Raw genomic sequence first — 14,873 nt, 5'->3', positions numbered from 1 at the left:
TGTTTAAAAACACAATATTAGAAGCTCAACTGAGTGTATTCCGCCAATCAGGAAAAGTACCACCGGGGTCAAGGGAATGCCGGCATTGTTAACGAGCAGAGTCAAATATTCTTTTAGAGGCAAGAAGGCTTCCTTCAAAAAATTGAACTATTGTCTGAATGAGGAGAATAAAAAGGAACACAAACTTTGACAAAACAAATGCAAGCAGACAATAAGGGGTGCTAAAAAAGAATTTGAGGAGCACATTGCTAAAAACATACAGACCAGCAGCAAAAAAATATTTTAATATAGTCAAAGGAGTAGACTGTCTAGGGAGGCAGTTGGACCCTTGGATGACAAGTGAGTCAAGGTGTGCTCAAGCAGAATATGGAGATTGCAGAGAAGCTAAATGAATTATTTGCATTGGTCTTCACCGTGGATGTTATAGGACAGATCCTTTGCCTGAACTAACTTTTGCAGGAAGGGAGTCTGAGGAACTGAGACAAATAGTGGTGATGAGATGAAGTTCTAGGCTTAATAGACAAAATTAAAACTGACAAATCAGCAGGTCTAGATGACATCCACCCCAAAATGCTCAAAAAACTCAAATGTGAAATTGCTGATGTTCTAATAAAAATATGTAAATTGTCCCTCAGATCTGTCTCCATATCTGAGGACTGGAAAGTGGCCAGTGTAATACCAATCTTTAAAAAGGGATTCGGGGGATCCCAGAAATTACAGACCAGTTATCCTAATGTCTGTCCTGGGAAAACTGGTGGAAAGTATTGTTAAAGATAAAATAACGAAACATATAGAAGAACAAGCCTTGCTGAAGCAGAACCAGCATGGCTTTTGCAAAGGTAAGTCTTGTCTCACTCACCTGTTAGTTATTTGAGAGTGTCAACAAGATAGAGGTGATCCAGTTGACATACTGTAGTGTACTTAGACTTTCAAAAAGCTTTCGACAAGGTACCTCACCAAAGACTCTTGAATAAGCTTAGCAGTCATGGAATAAGAAGAGAGGTCCTCTTGTGGATCAGGAACTATCTAGGAAACAGAAAGCAGAGAGGAGGACTAAAGGACAGCTCTCCCAAAGGAGGGATGTAGAAAGTGGAGTCTCCCAAGGACTGGTATTGGAACCTGTGTTTTTAACCTTGTTCATAAATGATCTAGAGTTAGGGGTGATCAGTGAGGGGGCCAAGTTTGCTGATGATAGTAAATTGTTTAGAGTTTTTAAAACAAAAAGGATTGCGAAGAGCTCCAAAAGGACTTCTCCAAACTGAGTGAATGGGCTGTAAAAAGGCAGTTGAATGTAAACAAGTGTAAAGTTATGCATGTTAGTGCAAAAAATCTTAATTCTACATATATGGCCATGGGATCTGAACTGGCAGTAACTGACCAGGAATGAGACCTTGAGGTGGAGGCAAATTTCATGTTTGGGATCATTAGGAAAGGTATTGAAAGTAAAAACTGCCAATATCACAGTGCCCTGATAGAAATCTATGGTGCAGCCTCATTTGGAATACTGTGTACTATTCTAGTCATCTCACCTTGAAAAGGCTATTGTAGGGTTGGAAAAGGTTCAGAAGAGGCCAACGAAAATGATCAAGGTGACTCCCCTACAAGGAAAGGTTGCAGCACTGGAACAAAAGTAAGTACTCCTTCACACAGGGCTTTTAGTTTACATAAAAGGTGAGTAAGAAGTGACAAGATAGAAGTGTATAAAACTTTGCATGGCATAGAGAAAGTGGACAGAGAAAAGTTTTTCTTTCTCTCGCATAACACTTGAACTTGTAGATATACAATTAAGCTGAATGTTGGAAAATTCAGGACAGATAAAAGAAAGTACTTCTTTGCACAGTACGCTAAACTATGCAATTAACTCCCACAAGAGGCAGTGATGGCCCCAACTTGGAGGGCTTTAAAAGAGGATTAAACCAATTAATGGAGGATAAGGCCATCAATGCTACTAGTCAGACTGGCTCCACAGTCTGAGGCAGTATGCTTCCGAATATCAGTTGTTAGAAACTGCAGGAGAGGACAGTGCTTTTGCACTCAAGTCCTGCTTGCGGGCTTCCCATGGGTATCTGGTTGGCCACTGTGAGATGCTGGACTAGATGGGCCACTGACCTGATCCAGCAGGCTTCTTATGTTCTTATATATAGTGCAATCCGTGTCCATGGCACTTTACAGAGTTCAAACGATAGGTCTATTCTGCATTGAGCATACAATCTATAATTCAGTCATGGAGAAATAATAGGGAAAGCTAGGAAAGGATAAACAGGGAAGCAGTATATGGTTGGTTCAGTTCAACTTGCTCAGACTGAGTTATAGTAGATTTTACTGTGTAGGGCATTGGAATAGGAGATAATGGGGTATGAGCATTATGCTGCCCCCCTAGAAAAGGAGTGGGACTTACTGACCCAGAGTTGGGTGTGGGTTGAAATAGGCCACAACTTTATTGATTACAGCAGGTAAGTGGAATTGGTATGGCATTGGGCACAGGATCTGCATCCATTCAAACAGCATGCCTGCTGTTTGAAACCAACGTCAACACACTTGCTTACCTTGGGAGTAACCAGCACAAAGGATCCAGCGCAGCACAGGCCAGGCATCTGGAGTCCCACTGGCAACTGGAAACACTTGGCCTCAGGCTTAGCCCATTCACACTTGGCCCAAGCTCTGAGTGCCAGCCCTGGACCCCGTATGGGGAGTCCCCCATTATGTTACATATCCTGCCTAATTATGTTACGTATCCTGCCCAATGCCATTTCTGTGAAGTTGTGAAAGAATTAAAACCGATGCCTAACAAAACCTAGCTATCCACTGAAAAAAAGACAGAAACCGCTCCCAATTGAGAGCCAGTTGTGATTACGGGTAAAAATTATCTCTGGTCCTGTCAACCAGCAGCTGGATAAAGCCTCAGTGGGTGTTCCCAAAATAAGGGTGGGTGGGTCGGGAAAGCACGGCAAGAGAGTCAAAGAGGCTGGAATTATGTACAGCAGGCCCTTATATAAGGCTGCTGCTCTGCCCCCTTCAGAAGATCCCATGAGGCCTCACGAGATTCTGCAGGAGCCGTTCCCCTTCCTCATCGCAGGCAGATGCGCAACCTGACAAATTAGTTCTGGTGCGGAGCTGCACTTGGAACTTTGCTTCATCAAAAAGGTGGGTTTTGAGCAGAGGTTTGAAGGAAGGAAGAGAGGTGGTAAAACGCAGGTGGTTTGGGCAGCAAAGAATGAACACGAGTCTTTTGAAGGAGCAGCAACCCTTCAGATGGTGGAGCACTAGAAGTTTTATCAAGAGAATGATTGCTAAGCATTTTAAACAGCTATTTTAATTCTGAAAGTGCTTTCATTCTTTCTTTAAATGTTACCCTTACGGCCAAAGTAGATGAGACAGTGGCTATTTTAAAGCTTAAAAGCCGCTGTAGGCATGAGAAAATTGGCTGTTGAGGCTATGAGAATGGGTTGCAGGTTAAACCTTTTCTCTGGGCCATTTTCCTGATCTAAAACACTCTCTGGAAGTACTGTATGCAAGAACATTCAGGTACCCATATGAGTTTTTATTTATTATTTATTGTATTTATTATTTGATTTATATCCCGCGCTTCCTCCCAGCAGGATTAAAGGATTTTTTAGGATTAAACTGCTTCATGTTACAAGTGTGTGAATGCCTCTCCATCTTGCAAATCTCACCCATAAGGGAAGGGTGATCAGGATCGTGGCATGACAAAATGAGGGTTTAATCATATCTACTTGTGCCATTTTTCCAGTGACCTTTCCCCAAGCTGCTGTTTGGCCAGTTAGTAAAAACATACTACTTAGGTCTGATTATGTATTGGTTTATTGAATTTGTTAGTCGCTTTTCTACACAAATATGGGCACTCAAAGCAACTGACAGTTAATTAAAACTTAAAATTAAAAAGCAAACAATTAAAAGTATATAGTTATAACAAACAGTACATAGGCGGTGGAGCAACCCTTCTTAGGAAGGCTGCAGAACAGAAGTCCTCCAAAAGCCTTCCAAAGTTAAGAACCAAATGCCTGGGAGAAGAGAAATGGTTTTGCCTGCCACCTAAAGATGAATAATGATGATGCCATGTGGACCTCCTTGGGGAAGAGTGTTCCACAAACGGGGGCTACCAGTGAGAACGCCCATTCTTGTGTTGCCACTTTCCATGCCTCCTTTGGAGGTGGCACATGAAAAAGTTATGTGAATTGGCTGTGCAAGTTTTAAATGATATTTCTCACCTGATTATCATGGCTGTTTAAAAGAGAAGGAGGTCATGGGATGCGGGACAGGATGCTTCCCATATTAGTGCCTTGTTGTTTAAGAATCATTGCTCTCTTATCCAAGACTTATTTACAAGAGTACAGTATAGCATTTTCCCTCACTTCTGGATCTAGTACCCATAAGTGTGCATGCAAATTGAACTAGATGTACTAAACAAAAAGAAAATATAAATTAAATAACCAGTTACAAATTAGACAAGAAACATGGTGGAAAAAACAAATATGACAATGAAATCCTTGAAACCAAGCAGGTTTATTTTTGATAGTGCAGTTGCAGATGTGCCTTCTTAATCCTCTGTCTCTAGTAAAATACTCCATATTTGAGGTGTGTGTGTGTTTCTTGTTGGCTTCCATGAATACAGGATAAAAGCTCTGTAAATATGGGCCTCCATATGTGGTTCTCAGCTGGTGTAAGTCCCTGAATGAGAAACATGTGAAGAGAGAAATTAATGCTGCACACATGGGGGCTGAACTTGAAAGCAATAGAAATTGCACCTGTGAACATTCTGCACTGGATTGAGGAATGGTTGAAGATGAATGGGAGCTTGAACCCTTCCTAATGCATTGCATCACTGGTGTTTCAGGGGGGCAAGGAATGATAGTGTGTTCTTCAGGTGTGAGAGAAATAGCATTTGCTTCTTTTAGGTGAACAGCAAACTCTATCAGGCTTAAAGAAAATAATACAAAGTAAGGTTATGCTGGAAATTTGAAGAGAAAGTTTGTAGACAACTTCTGTCTCTGTAATCTTGAGTGTTGTTTGGCACTGACCTGATTCCAAAACAACTTAGTACCTGCTATCTTGCAACTTTTGTAAAAGTCGAGAGAGACCTACCTCACAATTTGTTATAAGGATGAATGTGCATAGGATTATTTTTAAAACAGTTTATTAAAATTGACAGTTTATTAACCTACAGCATAAACATAACAGTACATTATATTTCAATAATGGAAAAGATTTTACAGCTGTCTCATCCTGAGTATCATTCTGATGTGTGAAACTTCTCCATTCCTCCTCAAACCTCCATTGAGTTTGCAGTCCATGGTTTGCTAGAATAGCTTGTGTCAGTTTTCTCAGAGTAACTAATCCATCCCAAAGTGTTATACTTTCTCAAATTTGGGATTTGTTTCATCTTCTAATATTCAGTGTAAACCATCCTAGCTGCAACATTCAGGTGGAAAAGTAATGCCTTTTTAGCTATAGGGACTGCTCCTGAATCTAAACTAATTTTCTTTCCTAGTATATTATTTATTGCTCTCAGGATCTGTTTTCAAAATTTCTTTATTTCAAAAATTGGGAAGTGGTGAACTTTCAGATGTTGCTAGACTCCAACTCCTATCAGCCTCAGCCACTATGGCCAATTGCCAGGGATGATAGGAGTTGTCATCTGGCAACATCTAGAGGGCCACAGATTCCCCAACCTGTTTTTCTTCACAATCCTGCCAACAAAGATGCCTCCCCAATTTAGAATATTTCCAGCAACGGGATCAATATATTTGGTCTATTGCTTACACTTCACTGATGCCCTGTACCACTGAAGCATCATTTTAACACATTCCAGAGGCATAGCTATATTAACCTACTCCTGCAAAAACAATGAAGTCTTGTGGTGCTCCCTCTGTCAGAAGGCATCTGTCAATGCAACAGCAAGGGAGGCAAGTCTTGGTGATTCCTCCTACCTTCTGCAGTCTCCCCTAAACCCCAAATCTGCTCTGGAGGGACAACCCTCAAGATCAGTTTTAGGGGTGATACGCCTGTGAGGAGGATTGCTAAAAAATTTCTTCCCTCCCTGTTCCACTGATGGATATCTTTCATCAGCTGAGGGAACAGCACTGATTAGCACCCTAAGAAATCTATTATGTCATAAGCTTTTGCTTCATTTATCTTTTAAAGTGAAACTGATCGTGTATTTGTCCATATTATTCTATATATAATGCCATAAATATAGAAGGACATTCAACTGTAAACTTGAGCTCCATGTTGAGGTACACTTCAGAACCCCCTCCAGCAGTGTGTATGCATGTAGATTTCTAGGATTGTAGCCACAACAAGGATTAGGCCAGTATTTGCAATCTATAGTGTGAATTAAAATCATTGTAAAATACTTCATTTTCTTTTGCTAGGTTTTTTAAAAAAGCAAACTAGTTTGGGATCATCATATGTGCTGCTCTTCCCAATTAGAGTTTCTGAAAGAAAAAAATGCTCTACTTTCTAATGGAATTGAACCAACATACCAGATGAGCCATGTAACTAGGTATCTGAATTGTTTAGACACATTAGTTTGCTTCTTCATGACATGAAAGTAAACAATCTACAAATAGAGAAAAGAGACAGCTCCACACTCTGTATTATATGTTAGTTGAAGTGCAAAAAAACTGTGGTGGGACATATGCAGTATGGCTTCTTTTTAAACAAATATGCGTGCATATGTTGGGGAGCAGGCAAGGTAATGCGTTGCCAGGAGTTTTCTTGTTTATCCTACAACTCCCTTGATGGAAGCAGAACTAGTACAAACTAATTGGGGTATTCCTATGGAGCCGCCCACTTGCAGAGTGAAAGCATCACAACTGAAATGAATGGGGTGGCAGTGGGATTTTAAGTAATTTTTCCTAACTTGTATTTACTTGCAAATATTCAAAGCTGATTCCCATTTCCACTTATGCATGCTATGTAGATATTGGCATTTGGGGGGGATGGCAGGGATACAGTGTAGTAATGTTGAACTTGGATAGTTGATACTTTGAAATTAATCATGAGAACGTAATACTTAGTATCAAAAAGAAATTCAAGATGAATCTCAAGCATAGACATTCAGTTGGAATTTCATGGGATTCAAATGCTGATAGTCCATTCAGTTTCAAAATGTGTGTGCTACTTTCGTTTCATCTTTAAAACAAATCAATACCTGCCATAACTCTGTTAATAAAACAGAGTATCCTTAATTGCAATACAATGGATTTGTCAACCTGCAGGATTGCAGTTAGCAAGTCTGGATGAAACAGCTTGTCTGTGGGTCTTACTATAAGCTTGTATTTGCCAAAGCCAGTGTATAGAAATCACAAGGCCCAACTGCACTGGCTACCAATATGTTTCCGGGCCAGATTCAAAGTGTTGGTTCTTACCTATAAAAGCCCTTAACGGCATCGGACCGCAATACCTGGTGGAACGCCTCTCCCACTATGTACCTACCCGTTCGCTACGCTCGACGTCGAAGGCCCTTCTCCGGGTTCCAACTCATAGGGAGGCCCGGAGAGCAATAACTAGATCTAGGGCCTTCTCAGTGGTGGCCCCCGAATTATGGAACGCCCTCCCTGACGAGATACGCCTGGCGCCTTCTTTGTTATCTTTTCGGTGCCAGGTAAAGACCTACCGCTTTGCCCAGGCATTTTAATTTTAATCTTAATTTTAATTGTAATCTTATTTTAATCTTTGTCTTCACCTTGCTTTTAAAATGTTTTTATTGTTGTATTGTACCCTCACTCACCTGTATTTTAATGTGGTTTTATTCTGTTGTACACCGCCCTGAGAGCTTGTCGCTAAAGGGCGGTCTAAAAGTACAATAAATAAAATAAAAAATAAAATAAATAATGCAATAAACCTAAAAGATATGTGTCCTAAGGATATGTGTCCTAAGTATAGGCAATAACGGATCTATAAGCTGATTTTTTGGGGGCCACACTGACTGTTCTGTTGCTGGGAATCACAGGTTGGTGAGAGGGCTGTCGAGCTAATGTCTGGCTGGAAGGCTTCCCACTGTGGCATCTGGTTGGCAACTATAAGAACAGGGTGCTAGACTAGGTGGGCCCTTGGCCTGATGCAGCAGGGCTCTTTTTGTGGTCTTAACAAGGTCTCTGCTGCTGATACAGTGGGTTTAACACTATTGTGAAAGGGGCATTTTTAGTACATCAGAAAAAGGAATGGTGGACTGAAGAGCTTCCAAGGGGGAGGGACGATTGGTGAGTGGGGAAGGGCTGTAGCTCAGTGGAAGAGCATCTGGTTTGCATTCAGAAGGTCCCAGGTTCAGTTCCTGGTATCTCCAGGTTTGGCTGGTGTAGACTCCTACCTGAAACCCTGGATAGCTGCTGCCAGTCACTCTAGACAGTACTGAGCTAGATGGCCTGATGGTCTATCTCTGTATAAAGCAGCTTCCTATGTTCCTCCGAGTGCTGAAGGCTGGCAAGAAGTGCAGGGAACTTATTCAGGGAGTGTTAGAGTTGGAGAACTAGACAGGTAGAGAATCTCCAAAGAGACAAACCAGAAATACAAAAACCTTGTTTACCCAAATGTTTATAATTCTGAGCCTTTACTTTCCTGTTACTTGTTCCTTCTGATACATTTATTCTTGTCTCAGAACTGAAACTTTTAACAAAGAAAGTTGGCTTGGTGAAGTTTTTCTCATTCCCTAATGTTAGAATGTTGTTGTTGTTGTTAAGTTTATTTCTACCCCGCCTTTTGGCCTCAGGGCAGCTTACAAAAAAATAGGCACAAGCATAAAAATACATCAATGATGGCAATACAATTTACAAAAATTAAATAACAAATATAATTATTAAAAAAAACCAGCCGTTAACAACATTATTTAAAAACAACAATTACAACTTATACCCCTGCAGATGTTGCTGGACTGGATTGGATATATGCATTGTCACCTATTCCCACAAATGAAACCTGAGAAACAGTGAACAGTCACCTATGCCATGAACAGTCACCTATGCCATGAATAACATCAGAAATAGATAGGACAGAGTCACTGAAGTTGTTAGGAGTTGCTGGCACATTTAGTTGGAATCAGCATGAATTACCGGGAGTCTTCTGATAGTGCTGTTGGAATCTTAGTGCCACTTGCAGGAGCTGCATGGCGTGGGTGGAGGGAGGGTCTAGGCTGTCCTTCTGGGCCATGAGTTCGGGCAAGAACTTGCTTTCAGGCTTGGCCTTGGCCACGGACTCAGCGCTGGGCAGCAGTGGGGTAGAGGCGGTGCTGGAAGCTGGTGGGGGTAAGTCAGTGGCCGAGGGTGGCAGGAGGGGCAGCAGGTGAAGCCCCTGACGGCCTCCACAAGGAAGACATGGCCTGAGGCAACTGGAGGTTGTTTGAGAGAGCCGCCAGGCCTGGAGCCCTGCCCAGACGGGCAGCAGCGAGGTCAGGGGCTCCTCAGTGACCCGGGGCTGCAGCTTGCCCTGCAGCTGGGCCCCAAGGCAAGTGGTGGAAATTCTGCAGCTGCCCAGCATGAGCAAAGGGTGGCTTTGCAGGTCCGCCTCGCTGGTGCTGGCCTGGAACTCCAACTGTACGTTTGCCATCTTCGGGTTATGGCATTCTTGGTGAAATCACCCTTTGTTGCTCCAGATGTAATGGGTCCGGCAGGCTCAGATGCCAGGAGAGGCTGTCAATGATAGATCAACTGCCACCTTCATTTCCAGATGAGTCTGACCTGCAGGCTTTCAGTTCTACAACACTGCTTCGGCTATACTGTCCAATGTGTGGAAAACAAATGAAGGCTCATTGAAGAGCACTCTGTGTTATGTGCAGGCAAAGTTTATTGCTATTTCTGTTTTCCTTTAGGTAATGGAAGGTGACATTAGGACAATGGGACCTGGCAACATCAATGTTGAAGATCTTGATGTCCCACCAGATGTGTTGAGATTCAACATTGCTGCTTCACCTTGTCATGGGCTGATACTAAATGGAATTTACGGCGGAGATCTTAGACGTTACAAGGAACTCAGCCCAGCAATACTTCATAAAGATTTCAAAATACACAGTTTTACACTGGACGAACTTAAACAAGGTTGGGGCATAATCTTATTGTCTTTCTTTGGGGGAATATGAAATGCATTCTCATAGTTAAAAAAAAATATATAGGGGTCTATTGATGTGTACTGCACATCATGAAACTGATCTGGAAGGCAGTGTATCTTTGTGGACTGCTCACAGGCACAAATGATCATCACATGTAGGCACCCTGTCAGTAGAAATGTGCTATATACATACAGATGTATGACAGTATCTGAGCAAGATGATATCTAATCCTGGTTGACTGAAGGCAAAGTAGATCATTACCTCTCCCTCTCCTCCGTCCCAACTTAAAGAGCACTTACCGCTCTCCTCAAACGAAACTCAAATGCAGTCTTTTTTCTTCTTGTGTAATAATATTTTTGACACATACTGTGGAGGCTTGGTGGTCTACATGCAGCTGCTGAGCCACAGCAAAGCCAGCTCTGTTTCATCGGATTCGTCTCATTGGCCCAGCACCTCCTACCCTACATCCTAGTAAGCTCTCCTAATCAGCATGCAGGAAGTTCAGTAATATCTCATTTCCTAAGTGCATGTAAGTGACAAGAAAAGGAAGCTGATTGAGCTCCCTGTTCTAATTCCTGTTATGAATCTCTAAAGCAGCAGCAGTGATAATACCTGGTATGGAAATACTTTTTTTTTATCCCTCTCTTGTAATATTGGAATTTTGTGGGAAGGGTCATCCATTAAAACGGGTTAGTAGTAGAATCAGGACAGACAAATAAAGCATTTCTTCACACAATGCATAATTAATTTATGGGCGCCACTGACAAAAGACGTGATGATGGTCTATCAATAGGCAGCAGTCCTAGTAGATTGTCAGATTGATCATTATTTTCCCTTCAGTATAAGGGGTTTGTTTAGGCTCAAAATGCACTCAGAGCACTACAGCACTCTATCAGTCACTTTGGGATGGGGGAGAAATTTGATTGTTTGCATTTAAAGGCAAATCTACCTAATCCACACACTCTGAAAAAATATGCAAACTGAAACACAAAACATCCTTAGAAATTTGCATGCCTCTGAATTTTGCAGTACAGTTATTTCTCCAGCCAAGTAATACATACAAAAATGCTTATACTAAGGTAAAGTGTGCATAAAAATGCATATATTCTTGAAAGTAACTTACCAAAATGCATAATATTAGAGGAAATTGCTTTGCAAAAATGTGTATCATTGGCAAAATTGCATTTGAACACATGTATATTAGGAGAAAATTGCACTAAAATGTTGATGAATGTTCATGAGGACTTTTTCTTTCAAAAATTGCTAATGCGTTAATATGTAGAGAACTGAACTTAAGATTGGAAAAATGAGAAACTGAAAGACACCAAAATTGGCAGATTTGCCCACTCCTGCTCTCCTCGAAGGTGATTCCTTTATTCCTCCAGGAAAAAGTTCAGGACTCTTCTCATCATAAGTCACCCACACTAATCAAGTATTGTGTTTGCTTAGCCCTTTTTAGTTGTAGAAGTCCTCACAATTCTGTTCCTGTATTCATGGAGTTAACTTCTGTTATCAGTTAAGTGAATTTCCCACTTGCCTTGTAATCATTTTGCTTTCCAGTTTTGGTTCATGGGTCTGGTCTGCTACAGCATCTTTAGCAGTTTAGCCTTCAAGATCAGTTGTTCTGAGTCATGTGTTGAGCCTTGGTCTGCCTGTCCCAGTTGCACCCTTCCCTTTTGCTGTGGGAATGGGGGACACAGCATGCATACTTCTCATCTGGTTTCTCTTCACATAAATAAATACAACTTCCAAGCTGAAAGATGGTGTTTCTCTGAATAGCCATTTCTAGCAGGCAGGGGAGCAAATGGCAGCGGAGAAAGTTGTTCCATTCATGCTCAGCTGTGGGCTTCCAAAAAGCATCTTATTGGACACTATTGAGAAGAGGGTGCTGGACTACATGGACCTAGATTAAACAGAGCTGCTTCCTGTGTTTGTATGTTCTTAACTCTGGAACAGGTCTGAGCATCCCAGAAGGATCCAGCAGTAAGTAAAGATCAATCTACATGGATTAAGTGTTAGTCAGTACTTATGACCACCCAAAGAGAAATAGCTGGGTGTTTTAAAATGCAGCATTTTGTCTCCTTACTTATTATGGTGTCCTACACTTTTTTTTTTTTACTGTGGAAGGGGCCATAGGTCAGTGGTAGAACATCTGCTTTGTATGCAGGAGATCCCATGTTCAATTCCTGGCATGTCCAGGTTGGGCTAGGAGAGACTCCTGCCTGAAATCCTAAAGAGCCTCTGCCAGTCAGTGTAGACAGTGCTGAGCTAGATGGACCAATGGAGGAACTCCAGCATAACTGTGCATGCAAATAGTTCCAACAAGATAATACATTTAAAAAAGGAAAAATGAATTTATTGTAAGTGAATATGGATCAGATGCAGTTGCAAAAACATCAGTATGCCATATTCTGGCATGCTACTTATCATGACATGTTGAATTGGAGCTCACATTTTTATTTGTCTGAAACAGCAAAAAAAATCTTGAGCTAGCCCTGAGTGAGGAATGGGGGAACAAGGACGTATACAGTAATTTCTCAGGTGTTGTGTAAACATGAATGCGACATGTAAGTCTTTGAAGGGGAAAGAAATGAAATTATTTGGTCTGAATGTTTCACAATTAATTAATGATCAGCTTTCAGTTTTGCTTTAGCAATAAACTAGAATTATGTTGTATGAGCAGCGGATGTCCTCTAGTGGAAACTACAGTTCATTGCAGCACATTGCTCTCAGGAAATGAGATAATGTAAATATTTTTCTGTCTGTTCCTCTGTGCATATTTTAAAGAGCACAGGGCTTCTCCAGATGAGCATACATCCTGATTTGCTTGCACAAAGCACATGTGGAGGTTAGACTATGCCCACTCTTTATTGACTATTCATTCTGATTTGTTTGTGGGGAGGTTATACAACAATGAGCATTTGTCCTAATTTACTTATGGAATATATATCCATATTTCCATTAATCAGTCATTCATCCCACAGTTTTGAGTGCATTTCTCTCTCACATTCCTATTTGCAAAAGATTTTAGTGGATCTGTTGTGCTAGGGTGATAGAACACTGTAATCCTCTTCAATTGCCCTCCCAGAGGAGGCACCAAATTGGATGGCTTTGAAAGAAGATTAAACAAATTCATGGAGGATAAGGCTGTCAATGGCTACAAGTCATTGTGGCTATACTCTGTCCCCACAGTCAGAAGCAGTATGCTTCTGAATAACAGTTGCTGGAAACTGCTGGAGGGGAGAGTGCTGTTGCTCTCAGGTCCTTCTTGTGGGCTTCCCATAGGCATCTGGTTGGCTACTGTGAGAACAGGATGCTGGACTAGATGTGCTATTGGCCTGATCCAGCAAGTTCTTATTCTGTTCTTATAAGCCTAAATTTCCAGTATGAGCTTAAATCCTTCCAGCAAAATACTGACAGGCTGTAGGTGACCACAGAGAGGTATCTATCCTTAAGCAAGAGTGACACTGATCTAGACTCTTGTCATGGCAAATTTTATAGAAGACATGAACCTTGATTTCACCACCACCACCACCATTCTATTTTCCTTGAGGGTTTTTTAGTTCTGCAAAGGTTTGCATACAGATCAGATATAGAATATTTGCTTGTCCTTTTGTGGCTGAATATATAGTCCCTTACCAAAAAACAAACACAAAAACCTGTGCAAGCAAGAGACCCTATTGGAGCTCCTGCAGCTTAACCAAGCAATGGTGTAGTCAAAAGCACCTCTGCTGCTAACAAATTCATAACAAATTAACTGATTGGATAACTGAGGAAGCTATTTTATTTATTTATTTATTTATTATTTGATTTATCTCCCGCCCTTCCTCCCAGCAGGAGCCCAGGGCGGCAAAGAGAAATGCTAAAAACACTTTAAAACATCATAAAAACAGACCTTAGAATACATTAAAACAAAACAACGTTAAAACCATTTTTAAAAAAAGCTTTAAAAACATCTTTTTTAAAAAGGGTTATTAAAGAAAACATATTAAAAGCAATTCTAAGACAGACGCAGACTGAGATAGGTCTCAACTGATGAACAAGCTGGGATTCAGACAGGGCAGATCTACCATAGACCATTGCTTTGTCCTTAATCATCTAATTGATAAATACGCAAAAACGAAACCAGGTAGCATGTTATATGCAGCATTTATTTATCTGAAGGCAGCATTCGATTCAATCTCCCATACAAGACTCTGGGAAAAACTAACCCTCTCATCTATAGATAAAAGACTCCTCTTTCTGAGCAAGTGTTTATATAATAATACTTGGCTGAAGGTGCGATGTACCACAGACAGACATTTTACAGATTCTGCATTTTGGCCCCTGTATTATTTAATCTGTATATTAATAACATTGTTGAGCATCTAACATCTCCAGCCTTTCATGCCCCCAAACTGGCTACTAAAGCTGTTTCTGTCTTATTGTACGCAGATGATGCCGTGCTCCTTTCTCAAACAAGAGTAGGCCTGAAAAGACTGTTGGGGGCATTTTCTCACTACTGCCAAATAGAACACTTAGGGTTAACTATAACAAAACTAAGGTTATGGTATTCTTTAAATGTCATAGGCCCCATAGATGGTTGTTGGACAAGCAGTCAATCAAACACGTCAGAGTTTTTAAATACCTGGGCGTAGTCTTCCAATCAACAGGGGCATGGCTAGCCCAACAAAAATATGCAGCCGAGGAAGCCCTACAGAGTTGCAAAGTCTTAATGCGTTTTTTTTACACAAAAGGTGGCGACTTTATACCTCCAGCTCTTGAGGTTTTTAAGGCTAAACCTTTAGCACAATTACTGTATGGGATTCAA

At 41.1% G+C, this 14,873-nt stretch overlaps 1 protein-coding gene across 10 annotated transcripts in view; it reads left to right on the top strand.

Annotated features, from left to right (window-relative positions):
- LOC133387765 (FRAS1-related extracellular matrix protein 1-like) overlaps positions 1 to 14,873 on the top strand; it is a 197,706-nt gene that overhangs the window by 77,669 nt on the left and 105,164 nt on the right. For 8 of the 10 annotated variants that reach the window (XR_009763554.1, XR_009763555.1, XM_061633224.1 and 5 more), the window contains one exon: positions 9,827 to 10,052. Coding sequence is in view for 8 of the 10 variants with exons in the window: in XM_061633224.1 (XP_061489208.1) it covers positions 9,827 to 10,052 (226 nt within the window). In the remaining 2 variants the exon portion in view is untranslated. Of the gene's footprint in view, positions 1 to 635; positions 669 to 9,826; positions 10,053 to 14,873 lie in introns of those variants that run through there. The other 2 variants (XM_061633231.1, XM_061633230.1) reach the window with 2 other exon arrangements.

This window comes from Rhineura floridana, chromosome 6 (assembly GCF_030035675.1).
Source record: "Rhineura floridana isolate rRhiFlo1 chromosome 6, rRhiFlo1.hap2, whole genome shotgun sequence".
Lineage (NCBI taxonomy): Eukaryota > Metazoa > Chordata > Lepidosauria > Squamata > Rhineuridae > Rhineura > Rhineura floridana.
This window is presented reverse-complemented; position numbering and strand designations above follow the sequence as displayed.